Below are 15,454 nucleotides of genomic sequence, written 5' to 3' on the forward strand. Positions count from 1 at the left end.
TATTTTATGTATTTAAAAGCTCCGTTCTGAGGAATCACTAGGCATCAGCACATTGAAAAGGATGTCCATTACACACACAAAAAAATATTGAGAACCCTTGCCATGACTTCATACATATAATGGGTATTGCAATTCTTGCTTTCTCATTGGATTGGAAAAGGGATTGAGGAAGGGAGAGAATTTGGAATAGAAAATAAAAATATTAAAAAATATCCTGCCTTAGATAATTTCCAGATTATCAATGTCCCTCCTAAAATGTGACTGATGCAAAATATTTTGGACTGAACCTGTCATTTTATTGATGTAGGGAGATCCCAGTCAGGTATTCTTTTGCTAATGCAGACCTAAACCTGTTCTGCAAGTTACAGTATAAGGAGGTTACCTGGGGCCACCAAGAGGTTAAGTTGCCCAAGGTCACATAACCAGTATATATCGGAGGCAGGCTTAACTTCTTGGCTGTGAGGCCACGTCTCCATCTACTAAGCCAGCTGCCTCTTCCACTAACATTTCTAAGGTGTCGCTATACTAATGCCAGCAATATGAGCTTTGCAGTTCTATATTGTATTACACAGCTTCCCCTTCAGAGGAATAAAGGGAAAATGCAGTTGAGAAAATGTCTGTAGATATAGAAGAGGGTAGTGAGAATCTGCCATGCCCTGCAGCCCAATGTTTTGCTAGAACAGAAGAATTTTCCAGTTTTCTGAAGGGAGAATTAGAAACAGCAGGCAGTTTGGGAGTGAGGGGCATTTGTGAGGGTGGAATTTCACCCTTTTGTCTTAGCTTTTTGACTTTTGCACACAGGAGCTAACCATGAAACTGCATCCATTCTCAGAAACTCAGGGTCAGCCAGAGAACTCTCTTGCTTCAATAGACAAGCCAGGCTATGAGTCAGGCAGCAGGTGCACAGAGAGGGCTGTAAGATTGAAATGGAAGGATATTGGTGAGCTCTGCCTGGGGCTTGGTCCAATATCACCTGCCCCTATTTCAAGCTAACATCCCCTGGCTCTACCTACTGTTGACTCTTCTGCCACATTATTCTCTAAGTGTTCTGTTACCATATGGAATATGCCTAAATGCACTCTGTCCCCCAGACAGAGTGGAAGTTCATTGAAGGTAGGACAAAGGTTTGGTTTTGCTGCCTCCTGTATTAGACACAATATGGTAAACCATATTTAGTTAATGCCAGTTAATCTTTTAATTTGATTCACTCTGGTCCTGTCCTGGCCCATATTCACTAGCTACAAGTTGAATTCAGAATAATAACAAGTTTATAGTCTAGTATCTTTGGGTTGCCATGTCACTAGAGGTGAAAGGAATCTCAGAAGTCATCCAGATCAAATCCATGATTTTATACATGAGAAAATGGAATGAACAGGCAAAGGCTGTGATTTGCCAAAGTTCACACAGGCAGAAAGTATTAGGGTTGGGATTTGAACCCAGGTCCTATGACTACAAAGTCAGTGCTCTTTCCCCTGTGTTGTTGTTGTCATTTCAGTTGTATCCAACTCTTCATGATCCCATTTTGGGGTTTTCGTGGTATTGCCTTTTCTAGCTTACTTTACAGAAGAGGAATTGAGGCAAACAAGGTTAAATGATTTGCCCGGAGTCACACAGCTTGTAAGTGTCTAAGACCAGATTTGAACTCATGAAGATGAGTCTTCCTGATTCCAAGCCTAGTGCTCTAACCACTGCACCACCTACTTTTCCCCTCTACTATAAGCTCTCCTTGAGACCAGGATCTGGGATTACCCAGTGCCCTTTTGTCACCCTTTGCCACCCACGTGACACCCTTGCTCAAAGGTGAGGTATTAGGCAATCTGATTCTGGAGCCATACTCACGACTTTCACAGTGTTTCCCAGTGTAGCCTGCCAGGCAGGCACACTGATAGGATCCACTTTTGTCAAGGAGGCATGTGCCATCGTGGAAACATGGAGACGAAGAGCAGGCTGTAAGATAAAAATAGGGTGAGCCAGTGTTTATACCTTGGCAAGGTACTTATGCCTTGAGTCTGGGTTCCAGTTTTGTAACTGTCTAGTACAGTCTTGAAAAATGCCTTAGAAGCACAGGATATGAGAGAAATGATTATTCCTCTCTTGTATTAATAACTAATTATTCTATTAAGATCAAGGTTTTTCCCATTTTCTACTTCCTCATCCAGAAACTAACCAATGTGGAAAATCTTAGGCAAAGACTAACCCAAGCCAAGATCTAATCAGACAGTAAAAGAAATTCTAAGTTTGGACTTATGGTTGCATTCCTGCTCATTGTATTTGCTCAGACAGGTCTGAGAAAATGTGAGTTCTTCCTTTTGTCAGACAGGTGATGTGGAAATCTTTGACCAACATTCGGGTGATCCAAATCACATACTCAGAGACCCTCATTGGAATATAGCCCAGCCCCCTCTTTATAATATTCATTCTCACATTAACTGTTAACCAATCAGAGTTGATTGCCACCCTCAGAACACCTTTTCTTCCAAGAGTATATAGTCTGTGAGCCCATCAGCATGAAGGATCTTTGGTCTAAGAGAAAGATGGCCAAATGACCACCCTTTTAATAATAAACATGCTGGCATTATTAATAAAATGATTAAATTACCCAGAAATTATGTCTCTCAAACTTTTTAAACGTCACAGCTGGGAGGGATTATATTAAGATCTTCAGTAAATAAACATATATTATAACACCTACAATGTGTCAGGCACTCTGCAAAGTGCTGAGATTACAAAGAAAGGGAAAAGATTGTTCCTGTTCTCAAGGTGCTCAGAGTCTAATGGGAGAGACATGTAAACAGCTATGTATACAGATAGATGGATGGATGGATGGGAGGGAAGAAAGAAAGAAAGAAAGAAAGAAAGAAAGAAAGAAAGAAAGAAAGAAAGAAAGAAAGAAAGAAAGAAAGAAAGAAAGAAAGAAAGAAGAAGAGGAAGGAAGGAAGGAAGGAAGGAAGGGAGGAAGGAAGGAAGGAAGGAAGAAAGAAATAAAAGAAAGAAAGAAAGAAAGAAAGAAAGAAAGAAAGAAAGAAAGAAAGAAAGAAAGAAAGAAAGAAAGAAAGAAAGAAGATAATCAACCGAGGAGAGGTTAAAGTTCAGGGGATTAACAAAAGATTCTCAAAGAAGGTGGAATTTTAGCTGTCACTTAAAGGAAGACAGGAAAGCTAGGAGGCAGAGATGAAGAGAGAGAGAATTTTAGGCATAGAAGACAGCTAGTGAAAATGACCAGAATCAGAAGATGAAGTGTAATGTGTAACAGCAAGGAGGTCAATGTCACTGGACCACACAACATATAGGGGCAGGCAAGAGTGGAAAGGTAGGAAGGGGCAAGGTTATGGAGGGCTCTCAATGACAAACCTGGAGAAAAGAAGACATTGAGGGCCATCACATGGTAGAAGAATTAGGCATAATCATCTTGGCCCAGGCAGGCTGGACCAGGAGCAATGGGAGGCAGTTGGTGAAGTAATGTTGAATTTGATGTAAAGAAGAAATTCCTAATGATTAGAGCTGTGCGAAGAGTGAAGCGGCTGCCTCTGGAAGTAGTTGATCCTGTCTCATGGGAAATCTTCAGCCAAAACATGGATGACCACTGGCCAAGTATGCTCTAGAGGGGATCTTTGTTTGGGTGCTCATGGAATAGATGGACAACCGAAGTCCCTTTCAACTCCCATGTAACCCCTAAATATATCTAGAATGTTGTCCCCACTCATCCCTGCCTCCTGGCTTTCCTCAAGACTGCTCCAGTCCCACCTTCTACAGGAAGCGTTTCTGAATCCATACCTCTCCCACTCCCCATGTTAGTGTCTTCCATTTGAGATTACTTTCCAATCACAATGCTTTTATCTTACATGTACAACTTCTTGTACATTGTCATCCCCATTAGACTGTGGGGTTCCTCAAGGGCAGAGGTTGCATGTTTGCCTTTCTTTATCTCTCTGGTACTTAGCACAGTGCTTGACATATAGCAAGTGTCTAATAAATGCTGGTTGACTGACTGACTCTGCTCAAGGTTAAACATCCCCAGCTCCTTTGACTGATCTAGATGTTGAGGAATGGTGAAAGGGGAACAGAGGAAAAGAAGGAGAAGATTCGGCCACCCCTTCTCCCTCTTACTGAACACACTGTCTGTGAAACACCGACAAAGTGACCCAAGAGTGTCAGATCCTACGTGGGACTTATTTGAAGCCAATGCTAATGATGGGATCAATCAACATTGGTTCTTGGGGAGCTTTTCTCTCTCACTGATGATCTAAGCAATCATTTTCAGTACCTACTTAGGTTGCTGTTGACAACACAGCATGAGAAGTTTTAATGAGGTTGAGAAGAGGGAAGGAAGGTATTCAAGGAGAGATTCATGTGGGGCACAACTCTAAAATGCCACACTCATTTTAATTCTCTTTACCTGTGATCTCTTCAAAGATGGCATGGAACCCATCAAAGTTCTTAGAGCCGTCTGACTGGAAGAGGATGTGGAGGGAGGGCCCGGTGCTTTGAATGGGGGCTGGCCGCTCATTCCCACAGAAGCGTTTGATTATCCTGCTGTCACTGCTGTCCCCATCCCGGACCTCAACATAGTCATATTGGCACATGTAGTCAAATTCCAGGCTTAACATAACAAACCTGGAAACAGAGACAGGAAGGGGAGAAGATGACATTGGAGGCAACATTGAACAGGACCAGGGGATCTACAGGCTCATAAGATTGAGAGTTGGAAGGGGTCTTCAAGATTAAATAATCACAGGAGCATAGATTTATCCTCTGACAGGTACTTATTCAGTGCCTATAATGGGCCAGACATTGCCCTAGACCCTGGGATTCAAAACCAAAAGCAAATAGTCACTACTCTCAAGAATCTTACATTTTCTTGAGGAGATGATATATATGTATATAAGTACATACATAATGAAGGCAAAATAAATACAAGGTGATTTTTTTCTTAATGAGTAGTAAAGTACTAGCAGTCAGGGAGCTCAGAAAAGCCTCCATAACTGTGGCATTTGAGCTGAATCTTAAAGGAAATTCTAAGAGATGGAAGTGAGGGGGGAGTGTGTTCAATTCAAAGGCAGTAGAGGTATTAAGTGACCTTAAGGGTTATCTAGACCAGTGATCTCAATCTCAAAGAGAAACAGAGCCAGTAAACTGTACCTGAGGCTCCCTACAGGTGGCAAAATCAACTCAGAAAATCATATATTAACATTATCTGTCTGTCTATCTATCTATCTATCTACCATAGATATAGTTATATATTGTGCATATAATCTTTATATAACAGATGTAGACATGTAATATATTATTATTATATGTTATATATATTATATATGATGTTCTATTGTATATGTCAGGGCAGCTAAGTGGCGCAGTGGGTAGAGTGCCAAGCATGAAGTCAGGAAGACCCTTCCTAACTTTAAATATGGTCTCAGACACTTACTAGCTGTATGACCCAGAGCAAGCCATTTAATCCTGCTTGCCTCAGTTTCCTTATCTGTAAAATGAGATGGAGAAGGAAATGACAAACCACTCTGGTATCATTGCCAAGAAAACCCCAAATGGGGTCATAAAGAGTCAGACATGACCGAAACAAATGAACATCATTATATTTGTGTTTATTTTATTAAATATTTCCCAATTACATTTTAATCTGGTCCAGGTGATGGACAAGTGTGTCAAACCTCTGATCTAGGTCAACCCCTTCATTTTGAAGTTAGAGAAGCTGAAAGTCAAAAGTTTAAAGATAACTTACCCAAGATCACATAAGTACTAAGTGTCAGAGCCAGGATTTGAACCTGAGTTCTCTGACTCCAAATCTAGCATTCTTACTGCACTATACTGCCTCCCCAATTCTTTCATCTCATAAGTGAGGAAATTGAGGAAGAGAGAGGGGACATGAACACAATAGTGCTGACTAGAAGAGCCTGAGCTCAGACCTACATTCTCTGACTCAAAATCCAGGCCTTTTTCCATGCCTTTTGAGAGAATCCAAGACTCACAGAGTGGGAAGAGACATTGGGAACTATCAGTGAAACCCCTGCTTCTATGCATACCACCAGGAGCCTGGCTAATGGGAATGGAAACATCCAGAAAGAAGATACATCACACAGCTACCTAAAGAAGAAGCAGCCACCTGGGGGTGGGGGAGAGAGAGTAAAGGGGCTGACCTGACAGGAGACAGAAGCCTTCATACCTGGGAGGTTGCCAGACTTCAAGACAGAAACTTTTAATGCTCACCACTCAAGGCTTCTGAGCATTCTTGGGGAACCTAGTGGATGGGAGCTTCCACCTGGAAGACAGTGTCAGTTCTGTCTGTAAACATGTCTGTCACGGGGGATAAAAAAGCATGGAAGTGTCCAGAACTCAATGTAACCCTAGAGCTCATTTAATCCCCTCATGTTCACAAAGGAGGAATCTCAGCTGAAGAGAAGGTAAAGGATTAGCACACAGTTATCTAGTGGTAGTGTCCAGTCTATAACACTAGACCTCTTGACATTCTTTTACCTCTCATATACGTAGAGAGAATTTTCTCTATGGTTTCCACTATCCTCCAATAGACAATAAGACATTAATGTGTAGAGTGCTCAGCAAACCTCAAAGAGCTATGTGAATATTAGCTTTTATTGCTGGTTGAGAGAATTCCTCACTGGGAGTGCCCTATGCCAATGAATCACAGTTCTGGGCCAATAATAATAATGGTGATTATCATTATTATTATTATTGTTTTTAACATTTAAAGGTTTATGAGAAATGAGGAAACTGAGACTCATAGAGGTTCAGTGACTAGCTCAGAATTATACATAGCAAATTAGTATGAGAATCAGAAAATCTGGGTTCAATTCCTAACTCTAGAACTGGGGCTCTTTCAATCTTTCTACATTGACCTTACAGTACAGGCATCTTAAAGAAGTGAATGCTATAGAGAGTTGAGAGTTAGACTTAGACTTGACATCAGAAAGACCTGAGTTTGAATCCTGAACTAATACTTGCTTGTTGTGTGACCATGGGTAAGTCACCATGGAGAAGAACCTAAGCCTCAGCTTCTTTGTTTGTGAAAAAGAAATAATGATGCCTGTGGTACTTACCTCGCGTGATTTTTGTGAGGATAAAACGAGAGAAAGCACATAAAGTGTTATATAAAGATCAGCTCTCATCACCCACATCACCCAACCTAGAAGCTCCCATCACTTATGGTATACAAAGTGCTTTCCTCACCATAATTCCGTGAAAAAGGGAAGAAGTATTTCACTTACACTAATTTCATTCCCAATTTAGTGACACTCATTCTCACACACAGCTACTAAATATCAAAGGACTTGAACCCAGAATTCCTATCTTCAAAGCCAGTTTTCTTTCCATGATTCAAAGCTGCCTGTATTTCCCATGCCTTCTCATCTCAACCAGACCACTAACCCCTACTAGTTATCATACATAGCATCTTTTTGCTTTCTTTGACTGTATCAAACTAGGCAAGCTACAGTTGAGAACGTCAATTGTGTTTTCCATAGAAAGACAAACATTTAGATCACCAGAGATGTCAGAGGATTCGAAGCAATAGTTGCGCTGTGGCTAGCTACATAACCAAAGAGGGGCAGGAAGTAAGCCACACAGTACTTGGGCGAGAGAGGGAGGGGGAGCCATTGCTTAAAAAAGAAAACACAAACCCACCAAAAAACCTAAACTTTGGCTAAACAGCCAGCACCTAAGGTCCTCTCTGATGAAATGATACGAATGAAATGAAATGAAATGAAATGAAATGAAATGAAATGAAATGAAATGAAATGAAATGAAATGAAATGGAAATCCTGAGACAGCTGCCTTTCTGCACAATGAGAATGCCCCCATCTGCTGCTCATGGCATTTGGAGATACATTTCTACCAAACCAAAATGAGGCTTAAGAGGTATATGGAGAAGCCACGAGGAATGAAAAGAACGGAGGCTGGGCCATTCCAGGTATCCCCCTATCCTCCCTGAGATGTGCTAGCATCCTGGGAGACGAGACATCATCTATTACAGAACAACAAAAAAATGGAAGTGAAGACTCTAGGAAGAAGATAAATAACCTAGAAACTCCAAGATGCATGTATCAACCCAGCCTGCTATGCTGGGTTCCCAAAGGAGGTACAGCCAGGGGAAGATTGATTCGCTTTTGGCAAGGGCTGGCAATATTACAGTCATTAATGAAGATGGAAAGGTGCTCTCTCAGCTACACACCTATACACACACACACACACACGCACATGCACATGCATGCGCACACACACAAAGCATTTGCTACCTATGTTTTGCAAGCATGGATATTCTAGATCTCTACAAGGAGACAGAGAATTATGCTGCTTCTGCACCTGTTCTTTAGCCAACAGGAGCCAAGGTCTCCACACTTTCAGTCCTTGAGCCAGAGATAATGAAAATAATATCTACCTATCCATACGAGGGCTTAGCTTAGTGCGTAGAGTCAGCACTTAATAAATGCTTATTGACTTAGATTCATCTGATTATGTTCTATATGTTGGTGCCATACATCTATATGATTAGACTGCACAGTATCTTACAATGGAAGGAGTATAGGATTTGGAATTAGAAGACCTGGGCTTCTCAAGCACTGGAGAAGCTGTGACACAGGGCCCTGCTCTCTCCTTTTGCCATGGTCTCTCAAGTTGGTGATAAGTTGATGTGCAGTTTTTAACATCTGCCCTTATTATCACCTGGCAGATTCAGCCTCTGTCATGTTAGGCACAGTGGGGCAGCCCAGCCTTCTGCAGTCTAAACCAGCTACCCCCACCACTACCCGTTCCCTGACCTAAACTGCCACTTCCCGACCAGCTCAGTACAATGGTGTAAAAAGCCAAGGCGTTCCAGGATGATGATTGAGTGAGGTAGGATCTGAGATCCAAGATTTAAAGGTGGAAGAGATTTCAGGAGGCCATTCAGAAGGAGGAAGTTGACTCCCCCTTATTTTACAAATGAAGTAACAGAGGCCCAGAGAAGTAAGTGATTTGCCTAAGATCACACAGCTAGTAAATAGCTAAGAAAGGATTTGAACCCAAATCTTCTGACTCAAAATGCAGTTTCCCCTTTTAACTGCACTACACTAACAGGATCTGCTTTGCCTATTAGCTGTCTGCTTATTCCAAGGCACAGACCATCACCCTTCCTGGAGAGAATCCAGGAGAGAGAATTTTGCCCATATCTTACAAAGGAGAAGAGGCATAGGGAAAGTGAATGACTCTATAGAAACTTATCATCCTAGCCTAAGAAACTGGACACTTGTTGGCTATGTTACCAAACCATGAGGAGTGGCAAGGAGATAGAGACAGAGAAAAACAGAGAGACAGAGACAGAGACAGACAGAGATGGAGAGACAGAGACAGAGACAGACAGAGAGAGACAGAGAAAGAGACAGAAAGACAAAGAGAGACAGAGAGATAGTGCCAGAGACAAAGAGAAGGAATAACAGAGAGAAATGAAAACAGAGACGAACTTTCCTACCCCACCAATCCACATTCATCTTCCCTTATTGAGTGACAAGGAGCATGAGGCTGAGACAGGGCTCATAAAGAACAGCCTCTTCTAGGTGAGCCCTTGTACACAGAATTGTGACATTGGAGAGCATGACATAGAGGCAAGTAGGTGGAAAGGTGGATACAGCACTGGACCTAGAGTCAGGAAGGTTTGAGTTCAAATCCGACCTCAGACACTTACTAGCTATGTAACCCTGGACAAGTCATTGAACCTTTACCTGACTCAGTTTTCTGTTCTATAAAATAAGAATAATAATAGCACCTATCTCCCAAGGATAAAATTAAATAATTTTGGTAAAGCACTTTCAAACCTTAAAGTGCTATATAAATGCTAGCTGTTATTATTATTATTATTATTATTACTGTTGTTACTAGTAGACAGAGTATTGGACCCAGAGTCAGGAAGACCTGGGTTTAAACACTGCCTCATATATCTACTAGCTACATTATCCTAAGCAAGCAATGCCCTCTTTCCAAGCCTCAATATCCTCTTCTGTAAAAAGGGTATGAGAAGAGCACTTACTTCGCCTATTATGAAAATCAAGCTAGATAGTGTGGGTAAACTGCTTTGCAAATTTTAAATGTCAGCTATGGTTATTGTCAGTATTGCAATCATCAGTAATAGTGGCTCCTTCCTTCATCTCCACTTTGTTTCCTTCTCTTTTTAATAAAACTTTCCTCTGTATTATTATGAATTGCGTGTTCACAGACGGGAAGTTGGTCTCCATCTGTTGGAGGTTAGAATGCTTGCATGTTCTCAGGTGGGGGTGGGGGTGGGGGTAAGAAGTGAGAAAATATCCCCAAAATGTCTGTTTTATCATGAGAGGCTGTGCCTATTGAAGTCAGAGAACCAATGCCAAGGCGAATTTAAACCACAAAACCACCAGGAATGAGAGGAGGTTTCAATACATACTACCTCAGTCGTTGTTAAGATCCTGGTGGGAACAGTCCATTCCCTGGGGCCACTAGGCTCAAGGTGCACTGTTTCCTTCTCCTTGGCCATCACTTGCTTCTCTGCATCATTGGGCTTCAGAAATTTGCCCCTGACTTCCTACCTTAGCTGGATGATGAATCCAGGCTTGGCGTGGATGGTCCACTCACAGTGAGCATTCAGGGGATAACTTTCTAGTAGAATCTGTCCTTTGGGGGCCTGAAGGACTTGGCCACACCCTGGAAAGAGAAAGTAGAAATTACATAAGGTGATGAGTCATAGACAAGTCACTTGTAGGAGAGCAGAGTAGAATGAGGAAGAGAAGGAGGGTCATCACAATTCATATCAAAAAGCTCTTTCCTTGCAATATCACTGAGAGGTAAGCAGTGCAAATATTATGAACCTCCCTGAGCCTATTTCCCCATCTGCAAATTGGGGATGAATGACTTGTCCAAAGTCATAGATAGAGCCAGTAAATGGGATCCTAGGATTTAAAGCTAGAATCTTAAAGATTATTTAATTCAGCCCTCTCATTTTACAGAGGAACTAATTAAAACCTATGGTGATTAAGTCATTTGACCAAGGTCATCCAGCTACTAAGTGGCAGATCTGGACCTCAAATCCAAGGCCTTTCCCACTACTACCACGCTTTGCGTAGAGGCAGCTAGGTGATGCAGTAGAGGGCTGGTCTTGAGTTCAAATCCTACCCCAGACACTTACTAGCTATGTGACCTTGGGCAAGTCACTTATCCTATGTTTGCCTCAGTTTCCTCACCTGTAAAATGAGGATAATAATAGTACTATGTCCCAGGGATGTTGTGACTCTCAAATGAGATAATATCTGTAAAGTATTTGGCATGTTGTAAGTGCTTAATTTCCTTCCTCCCTGTTGGAAAGGGTCTCAGAGGGTCCATCCATACCAGCACAACAATACTATCTATATCATCCTCAGTGAGCAGTAATCTGGCTTCACTAGTTGACCTCCCATCATAGACAACCCACAACCACCCATACGCAAAATGAAGATAAATGACTTTTTCATAGTCATACAGGATAATGGAGGCGCCATGGGATTTGAAGCTGGGAAGGATCTTGGAGATATGGTCTCCCTTCTCCCCTCTGACACTGTCTCCACTCTAGTGCTGGCTCTCATCCTCTCACACCTGGAATATTACTGGGGGATCTGCCTGCCTTAAGTCTCTCCACACTCCAATGCATCTTCCATTTCAAGTGATTGTCCTAAAGCACAGGTCCAAACATGTTACCCCCCTACTCAATAAACTCCAGTGACTTCCTATTGCCTCCAGGAGCAAATGCAAAATCCTTTGCTTAGCATTCAAAGTCCTTCATAACCCCCTCCCCCCTTTCCAGTCTTCTTAGACCTTACTCCCTACCATGTACTCTTTAATCCAGTGACACTGGCCTCCTGGCTGTTCCATGACCAAGACACTCCATCTCTCATCTTTGGGCATTCTTTCAGGCTGTCCCGCATGCCTGGAATGCTCTCCCTCTTCATCTCTGCCTACTGGCTCTCCTGTCTTCCTTCATGTCCCAGCGAAAAATTCCATCTTCTGCAAGAAGCCTTTCCCAAGTCTTCTTAACTCTAGAGCCTTCTCTCTGTTAATTATTTCCTACTTATCCTGTACGTAGTTGCTTTGTATATACTTATTTACCTGTTGTTTCCCCCATTAGATTGTAAGCAACTTGAGGGTAGGGATTGTCCATTGTGTCTTTTTGTAGCTTAGCACAGCACCTGGCATATAATGGCATTAAATAAATGCTTATTGATTGACTGACTGGCAAACTCTTTGTGCCTCAACCATAAAATAATGGGGTTAGACTCCATAGCTCCTAAGGTCCCTTTCAGCTCAAGATAGCTAACATTTTTACATTGTCTTAAGGTTGGCAAAACACTTTCTATATGTCTCCTCATTTGATCCTTGAAATAATGCTGTGAGGAAGGTACCATTGTTATCTCTGCTCTCATGATCCCTTGTTCTGCAGAAGAGGAGACTGAGGTACAGAGAAGAATGAAATCAGGGCAGTGAGTTTCATTTAGGGTTTTATGAACCAGTCAGTACCACCTCTCTCTTCTTCCGACACACACACAAAAGAATTAAGATTTCTCACCCCAAAGGACAGGCTTGAGTGAACCTCATTAAAAACAAAACTCATTTTCATTCCTCTCCCTGGACAAGTCACATTCATCATTCCTCCCCTGTCTGTTGTAGTGCTTGTGAAATGAGACACCACACAAGGGAAAAAACAAGAAAAATGCTTCTCAGACACATTTGGCCCCCTTAGAAGCTGGCAGCTCCACCAGAGCCCAAGTCCACAAACTCCAGCTCTCCCTGCAAACCTACTAGAAAAGAGGATGTGGGGAAAAAGAGCCAGACTTGGAGTCAGAGGACCACAGGGCAAAACCTGATGCTTCTACTTGCCTCCTTATATAACCTTTGGAATCTCATTTAGCCTCTCTGGGTCTCAGGTTCCTCATCTGTAAAATGGGGGGATTGGGCTAAATTACCTTTGATGCCCCCTCTCTGATTTAAATTGATTTTTTTCTAGGAGTTGTGGATATTTCCCACTTTGGTCCTCTAAGATACAAAGCTACATCACCCAGAAAGACCTCTGATCCCCAAAATCTAGGAATGGACTATTGCAGAAGTCTAGGCAAGAGGGAGTGAGGCAAAGAGGCAAGGTTTGACATCAGGTCCAAGAATTGAATAGGTGGGTGAGTTCCCTCTTGCTGGCTGTGTTTAAGGAGAGCCTGGACAGTTACTTGTTAAGTATGTGATTATAGGGCATTCTTTTTAAGTATGTGTTGAACTTGTTGGCCACTGACATCTCTTCCAACTAAATTCTGTGTTAGGGCAGGGTCCATGGAAATATAGAAAAGGGAACAGATGAGAGATGCTGTGGGTGTAGAATCTCCAAGATGTGCTAGCTGATTGGACATGGGAGCTGAAGGACAGTGTGGAGTTGAAAATGACTCCAAGCTTGGGAATTGGGATGAGTAGAAGCATGGGATGAAGTGGGGAGACAGTCAAACCTAAGCTCTCTGACTCTAAATCTGGCATTCTTCCTCCTATAATACCACTGCCCCTGCCCATGCCATTAAGATGCAGCCCTGATTCTGGAGCCTACCACAATCCTCCTTCCCACACTGAAGGGGAGGGAAAACCTGGCCCCGGGATTGGTGGCAGCTTCCAAGCAATCCTAGACAAAGAAGCTACTTCTTGGAAATGGGCTCGATGCAGGAGGGTGTTGGATGGTGTAGACCACGAGGTGTGTGTGTGTGTGTGTGTGTGTGTGTGTGTGTGTGTGTGTGTGTGTGTGAGGGGGTGGATTCACTCAGAGAGAGTCTCCCTTTTATTTTTATTTTGGATAGCTCCTTTAGTTCCATTTGTACCCTCCTTCCCTCTTCAAGGGAAGGGAAAGGTCAGGAGTTCGGGGAGCCCTGAACGTGGAGGCGGGGGGCATACTAACCACCTTTCTGTTGAGAGCTGAACAGTGAAAACAGCCTGTGTGTCCTTGCCAAGGAAGTACCAGTAGCCAACCAAGCAGGTGGTCCTGAGTCTGAAGGGAACTCTTGGATAAGTGCCTTGGAGGACATGTTCAGATTTACTAACGATCACTTGCTTCAGAAAGTGGGGAGGCTTTCTGGAGTGAGAAGGAAACACTCCCCTTGCTCTTACATTTTACATCCTTACACTTGCTCTTACATCCTCCATTCCCAAGGAAGAGGGGTAGCCCAACATCTTCCCTCCCCTATACAAATTAAAAAGCGCTCATCTCATCCCATTTCCAAGACAACTATAGGGCTGGAAAGGTTCCAAACACAAGTTTACATCCACAGCAATCAGCAAGATTTTGACTCTCTCTTTCTTTGGGTAGGAAAAAAAGGGAGACAGAGAGACACAACACAATTCTGCAGAGTATTTTTACATCTTTCTTCTCAAAAAGAAAAGGGGAAAAAACCACAACCCCCAGGAATTTTTAGAAAAGAAAGTCCATTAGACTGAGTGGAATTTAAAGAAGATAGAAAAAGTCAGCCTCAATCCTTGGGGTTTTTTTCCTGATCCTGGAGTTCCTTCTAGTAAGACATAGAGGAACAAATTTGGAGTTCTACAACCCAGGAAGTCTTGTGGACATTCTATGTCAAGGAGAAACTAACCCAAGGATTTATTCATCAAGCATTTATTTAGCATCTGCTGTGTTCTGCACTTGGTTCCTATACACACACATATACGCAAAGACAAAAACTAAGCAGTTTGTCCTAAGAGGATAGTGGAGAGTGGACCATGACAACCATGTCTGGGAAAACTGGATTTGTCTAGAGCAATGCTACCACAGGAAAGGAGACAATGACAACGGAGGTGTCCAGGGTCCCTGACTATAGCAGTCAAGCCCGAGGAAGCAGTAGGAAGATCAGGAACCAGCTACAAGTTTCATCCATCCCACAAGTGGCCAGGTCCAGTCCAGCACAGTCTGCTAAGTAGTGATATGTCTTCTCTATCCAGATAAAAGCTAAAATGTCTTATCACAGAGGCCATGCGCTTGACTTAACACTCACTGCTGGGAGATGCAAACTGAATATGGGACATTTGCAGAGATACTACTCCACCATTTTCCTGCAAGGGTATCTAGATCCACAACCAGTTTAATCATTTTTTAATTTAAATGATTATTTTTTTCTGCTTTGCTGAATTTAACCATTTTGAGTAAATCAACCCAACAGGCTGACTACAGTCTCTTTCTTTTTGTTTTGTTTTTAATAGCATTCATCATTGTACTCATGGATTGTCATAAGCAGTCAATTCAGCCCAGAACTAGTGTGGGCAATGAGATATCATCTGGAGCTCAAGCTCAGATCATTTCAGCAGCTTGAAGTCTACCTGACTTTGTGGCCTAAAGCAAGTCATTCCTTCAATTTAATTTTGCTCTAACATTCGTTAAGTATCTACTGTAGACCAGGTACTATGCTAGATACTGGTGATACAAAGAAACACATAAAAT

At 42.3% G+C, this 15,454-nt stretch overlaps 1 protein-coding gene across 2 annotated transcripts in view; it reads right to left on the bottom strand.

Annotated features, from left to right (window-relative positions):
• Window positions 1-15,454, bottom strand: part of PAMR1 (peptidase domain containing associated with muscle regeneration 1) — a 101,060-nt gene that overhangs the window by 40,430 nt on the left and 45,176 nt on the right. For both annotated transcript variants that reach the window (XM_020963927.2, XM_020963928.2), the window contains exons 4-6: window positions 10,560-10,674; window positions 4,397-4,614; window positions 1,840-1,947 (exon numbers count right to left, since the gene is read on the bottom strand). In XM_020963927.2, the coding sequence (XP_020819586.1) occupies window positions 1,840-1,947; window positions 4,397-4,614; window positions 10,560-10,674 (441 nt within the window). The remainder of the gene's footprint in view (window positions 1-1,839; window positions 1,948-4,396; window positions 4,615-10,559; window positions 10,675-15,454) is intronic.

The sequence above is a fragment of the Phascolarctos cinereus genome, unplaced genomic scaffold, assembly GCF_003287225.1.
Source record: "Phascolarctos cinereus isolate Bilbo 61053 unplaced genomic scaffold, phaCin_HiC Scaffold_9;HRSCAF=440, whole genome shotgun sequence".
Lineage (NCBI taxonomy): Eukaryota > Metazoa > Chordata > Mammalia > Diprotodontia > Phascolarctidae > Phascolarctos > Phascolarctos cinereus.